Below are 6,000 nucleotides of genomic sequence, written 5' to 3' on the forward strand. Positions count from 1 at the left end.
AGCACAAAACCTTTATCCTTTAAGGTCTTCAACAAACTTGAAAGTGGCAGTGTTATACAAATTCATATATGTCTGATAATTTTCCCCACAATAAAATATATCATTCCTAAGATACAAAACTAGCCTAAATATGTTTATTCATGGACACAGCCACATTCCATTCTGGTCAGTTAGAATACTTATGAGTCAGTATATTTTCAGTTACCATGAGCAATGGGTCAAAAGAATGAGGTTTTGCAATTCAAACATACACAAAGTGTTCTATTGTTACATTAGATTCAAAATTTTCAAGATTAAAACAAATTAAAGTAGATAAGCAAAAAAGTTCCCTAATCTGTAATATAAAACTTACAGATACCAAAGATTATTAACGTAAAAGAAGTGATATATCTAAAATACATAAAGTCAACAGCTACATAAATGTAAGTTACCCTTCCTTGTAATAGTGTATCAGGAATTTAAGAGCTTTTTTTATTTATAAGGTACATTCCTTCAAATATCACACCTCCTCCTTCAAATTATAGAGGTATTAAAAGAAATTAAACAGTGCAATTACTAACAATCAGGAAATAAGATACTCCACATGAAGGGATCTAAAATAACTGAAGTATATAGTCCTTAAGCAATTTCTGCCCCACATCCCTCAAACCATTTCTGACAGAATTTTTTTCTGGGAGATATTACTGATTTCCTACCTTCTTAAACAAAGTAGACTCAATAACAACTTATTATTTTCAAAATGTTCTAGAAGCATTCCTTCCCTGGTCATCATAGAGAGTTCACTTAATTCCGGAAAATTAAAGAAACTCTATCCAAAACAGTGATAGCATGTTTGTCAATTTACATCACAAGAAAAAAATGTTTCATATATTTTAATTGTAGCTTTTTCTCTTTTAAAGTTCCTACATGGAAAGCTCTGACTTGACACAACTAGCTGTGGATTTCCTGTGCTAACCTGGGGTGACCATCACCATCAGCAGATCTGCAGACTAAAATGCTAATATTGACATTATGAGTAATAAATTTTTGGCTTTAAATCCACCTAACAACAAATACAAAAAGAACTTCCCAGATAGTTCAATGGATAAAGAATCTGCCTGCAATGCAGGAGACACAGGAGACATGGGTTTGATCCCTGGGTCTGGAAGATCCCCTGGAGAATGAAATGGTAGCCCACTCCAGTATTTCTTACCCGAAAAACCCCATGGACTGAGGCGTCGGATGGGCTACAGCCCATGGGGTCACAGAGTCGAATATGGCTGAGTGACTAAGCACAGCAAGCAACAAGTACAACAATCACTAGTGCTTAGACAGGACTTAAAGTACTTTCAGTGTCAGCATACACTAACTCATTTCATCTTCAAATATGATTTGTTAAAATTCTGTTTTTACTACTGTTTTAGAGATGAAAAAATTCAGGTAGGGGTTAAATAACAAGCCATAGGTCACACAGCTAACGAGTAGCAAGGCAAAATTAAGAACCAGGCTCCAGAGTCTGGACTCTTAACTGCTTTGCTAAAAACTATAGCTTGACTAAATCTAATTGTTCTTTTAAAAACTTATCATCAGTAGAACTGATGATAATTCATATGGTCAACACTAACTTTTTAATGCTATTAGCTGATCATAATAATAAACATGTGCCTTAACTGCTAGCTTATCCATAAACCAAGATGGATTCTTTATCTCTGGTTGGTCCACGAAGAACATCAGGAACACATGGTCCTATGGACTCTGTCTAGATGCTGATTCAGACTGCAAAATCATGAGACATTTAGGAATAGCTGAACACTGACAATGCTTGATGATTTTAAGGAACTGCTGTTTATTTTTTAGGTGTGATAACAGCATTATGATTTTTTTTTAAGTCTTTAGTGTTCAGCGATGAATACCTATGTATTTATGTATAAAATTATATGCCTTCTAGAATTTGCTTCCAAATAATTCAGTGAGAGGGATTAGAGGCAGATACAGTAAAACAACATGGCCAATGTTGCTGGGCAATGGATGCATTATGCTTGAGATTCCCTACAAGAAAAGAATATTGCTAAAATGTTCTAACAGTTACTGCTTTATTTAATTGTCTGTAAAACAATTTACACAGAACGGCTCTCTTTCACATCAATTCAGCAGACCGTTACTGAATTGTGCTTGATGTTACAGAAACATCTCTCTGAACAATTTCCTACCTTCATGAAGCTTACATTCTAAGAGAAAACATGTTCAACAGGTGCATATAAATGCAAGTGAGATGTGTATTGTGAAAGGTGATGTCCCTCTGAAGAAGGGGAATCAAACTGTGAGCCGGAGGTCAAAACAGTCTGGCAGGCAGAACAGGCAGGAAGACCAAGTGAGCCAGACAGCACCAGTGACAACAGGGAGGGGAACCACTGCACAACAGCCTTGCCTGAGGAAACAAGAGTTTAGGATGGTTGTAGCTACAGTCCATGGGGTCACGAAGTCAGATACCACCGAGCACAGCACAGCCTTTCTCAACAAGAGTTACCAGGAGAATTAATCCTTAAGGCCCTGGCATTAATGTAATGAATTAGCATCTCTCCTATGCCTACAGAATGGCATGGTTAAGAATCACTTTGGGGAGAAAAAAAATCTCTTACGGGAAAACTGAGAAGAACAGTTTCTCTCAAATAATTGTCTGTGTTCTACGGTTCTGATAAGGAACTCCAGCTGAGAAAGTCATTTTAACTGACTTTCAATTTTCTTTTCAGACGAGGAACAGTTAGCTTCACTGTACAAAAATGTTATGAATGCTATAATTAAGCACCTAATCTTTGGAACCATTTCAAATAGTTCACTCACTCCCAATTAAGGAAAAGATGTCAAAGCTGTTGATTCCAACTGCAACCGGTCTAACTTCTCAAAATATAAAACCACACACACTAAATCACATATATTTCTGAGCTGCACTCTAAAATGAAAAGTTTCTTTTAAATAAAATTTCTTTCAACTGAGATTTGTACCAGTTCAGAATAACATTTTTAAGTAAAATGAAGTGCAATTTTCAGCCAACTTTCAAAATGCTTTGCTCTTGTCAGTTACTTAGAAACATAAAACCATTGAGAACAGGAAGGGCTAATATTTTAAGGAATCTTAAGTTGTAACATAATATTTCCTTTTTAATTTCAATGTAAGTGAAAAATACATGGTGAACCACCAGCTCTATTCCCTAAAGCTAATACAAAAATGTGCTCAGGATTTTTCTGTTAGAATATTTAAGGTTAACAAATTGATGTGTATCCCTGAGATGATTGAGAATTTGGAAACAAATACTGTTGTGTTTGAATACAAGTAAACTCTAATTGCTAAAATTTTTAATATCTTAGACTTAACAGAATTGTAACTACATATCAAAAAAAAAAAATAGAGTATTAATACTCTCCACTCAAGCTTTTCAAGCTAGTGTAGAGAAATTTTTAGGCCCACTTTGCAACAACTCAAAAAGTAACAGTTTGACATTTGCACAACACCCTAAAAAAAGAGGAACTGTTCTTGAAGAAAAGGTAGTGGACAACTGGCCACACGAGATTCCCGAGTGTGTCAACGCACATTCGCAACAAAAGTCAAAGCTAGACAAATAATCGACACAGTAATGATGTAATTAATTCATATTTAATTTCCAAAGAACAAAAGATGAGTTAAGTCCTGCCTGCTATAATGTTGTGCCCCATGAAAGTGAAAGAAAGTGAAGTTGCTCAGTCGTGTCCGACTCTTTGCGACCCCATGGACTGTAGCCTACCAGGCTCCTCTGTCCATGGGATTTTCCAGGCAATAGTCCTAGAGTGGATTGCCATTTCCTACTCCAGGGGCTCTTCCCAACCCAGGGATCGAACCCGGGTCTCCCGCATTGTAGACAGACACTTTACCATCTGAGCCACCAGGGAAGTCACTACCCAAAACAGGTTTTTTTTTTTTTTTTTTTAATCGTGGGCTGTAACTTTTGACTTGAACATATTCGGCTAGCAATTTTCCTTTCAATTAGTGTCAACCTCAGGTATGAATCTTCTTTGCTAGTTCGGTAAGCAATAGAAACTGAAGAGAACTATTGACTTAATAGGAACGGATGCAATGGTCTCAGGCAGCGGCTTACATTTTGCTGTCATTTCGTCCACTGCATTCTTAAAGGTATGGAGTGGAGAAGGGAATGGCAACCCACTCCGGTATTCTTGCCTGGAAAATTCCATGGACAGAGCACGGGGTCGCATAGAGTCGGACACAAATGAGAAACTATTAAATGCACGGCTCCTCTGCGAGTCACACGAACCCCGCAAACCGCATTCCATTCCATTTCCAGGCGGCGGCTGCACACACAGCACTGAGTCACTTGGCCACCCGACTCCACCCTGCAATATCCCGGCTTTTACTTCCAAAGGGCTCTGTTTCGTCAGGCCCCCACCGCGCCTTTGGAAGACCCAGGGGTCCACTGCAGAGGGATGCGCAATAACCGGGGCTGACAGGAGGTCTTTTCACTACTGCTACTGAGGACAGACTCAAAACTTTCCCCGCAGATCTTCCTCTGCAGGATAACCAAGGCAACCGCCGACGAACTACAGCCACAGAGAAGAGGGAACCCACGCACCCTCCCAGTTCCAAGCCGGACCCTCGCACGCCCACTCTGCGCACGCGCGCGCACGCGCTCTCCGGCCACTGGGCCGGGAGGTTGACAGAGGTAGGAAGGGAGGGTGGGGGGCGGGAGCCGTCATGGCTGGCTCTGCCCGTAAGTTTTCTCACCTCGGTAAACGGGTCCATCGCCCCGGATTTCGCGTGTCGATTACGAGACGGCCAAAACGGTGGTTCAAATTCAGAAAAAGAAAAGTGAGTGCCGGCTCAGTGTGTCACTTGAAGAAAACAAGAAGGTGGTGGGGAACTCGCCCAAGCTCCACTCCTCTTCCCCACTGCCTCCGAAGTCCGACTCGGCCTGCAGCGGCGGTTCAAATTTGAATTTCAGCGCCCGGACCCGCGCGCATGCGCACGGGCGGGGCGTGGGGCAGGGCACGCCTCTCCTGGCCCTGGCGCTAGATCACGTGACCTCGCCGGGGCTGGGAGGTTCCCAAGGGTGCCTTTGCCGGCTTAGTGACAGCCTGGCCCGGGCGGCGGGGATGCAGCGGTAGGTGCGGCTCTCCAGTGCATCAACTGCCTCCTGGCTCAAAGCCCCACCCCCAACGCTCGAAACACCCCACCCTGTTTAAGCAGATCCCTTCACACTCCTGTGCCTGGGCGTTCCTGCTTTCCTTCATTCCTAAATCTAGGATTAAGGGCCCTTCTGTTTGGAATCCCACTGGACCTTTGAACTTACATAGCTTTATGTTCATATGCTCGCCAGCTCCTGCTTCACTCCAAGGTGCACTCAGTCTTGGCCTTCTTGAGGCGCAGGTCTGGTGAGCCCCCAGACACTTGTGGCTAACGACCAGTGAGCCGCCTTGGGCACTGACCTTTATCACTGGGAAAATAAGGTTAACTTTAACAGACCTGTTAATGCTTATACACAAAACTCCTGTCGGCTCTTCTTATTTTAACCCCATCAAACTGCATGCAAAGTTAGAGCTGAGAGGCTACCCACTTTAATCCTTTATTTTACAGGTAAGAGAAGGGAGACCCTAACACTTTAAGTAACTGGTCCTGGAGAAATGAAAATCCCATTCTGGGCTCAGTCGACTTTCCACCACTGGATCATAGCTAGGTCTCATGACTATTCTTTATTGCGAACTGAAAAATACATTTTATAGTTACTGTATCAGATTCATACCTTATTTAACAAGTCTGTATTAGGGCTTGTTATAAAGACAACAAACAGGTTGTGACCTGTTCATCTGTAACACTGGGTAGATTTCTGAATGGCTGCCCAACAGTTGAACAGGCCAAAACCATTACTCCCAAGTAAGAATTTCAGTATATTTAATAAGGTTTCTATCTCAGCAGTCAGTGACCATTACAAAAAGTATTTCACTAGTAATATCTGTAATTTGAATTGTGGTACTGTAT

The 6,000-nt window shown here is 41.4% G+C and overlaps 1 protein-coding gene across 14 annotated transcripts in view; it reads right to left on the bottom strand.

Moving 5' to 3' along the window:
• Positions 1–5,467, bottom strand: part of ANLN (anillin, actin binding protein) — a 54,532-nt gene extending 49,065 nt beyond the window's left edge. For 8 of the 14 annotated variants that reach the window (XM_069588042.1, XM_069588036.1, XM_069588039.1 and 5 more), the window contains exons 1-2: positions 5,315–5,450; positions 4,750–4,936 (exon numbers count right to left, since the gene is read on the bottom strand). In XM_069588042.1, the coding sequence (XP_069444143.1) occupies positions 4,750–4,767 (18 nt within the window). In that variant the 5' untranslated portion in view covers positions 4,768–4,936; positions 5,315–5,450. Of the gene's footprint in view, positions 1–4,749; positions 4,937–5,314 lie in introns of all 14 variants that reach the window. The other 6 variants (XM_069588047.1, XM_069588044.1, XM_069588040.1 and 3 more) reach the window with 2 other exon arrangements.
• Between the last annotated feature and the right edge of the window lie 533 nt (positions 5,468–6,000).

This window comes from Ovis canadensis, chromosome 4 (genome assembly GCF_042477335.2).
Source record: "Ovis canadensis isolate MfBH-ARS-UI-01 breed Bighorn chromosome 4, ARS-UI_OviCan_v2, whole genome shotgun sequence".
In the NCBI taxonomy this organism is placed as follows: Eukaryota; Metazoa; Chordata; class Mammalia; order Artiodactyla; family Bovidae; genus Ovis; species Ovis canadensis.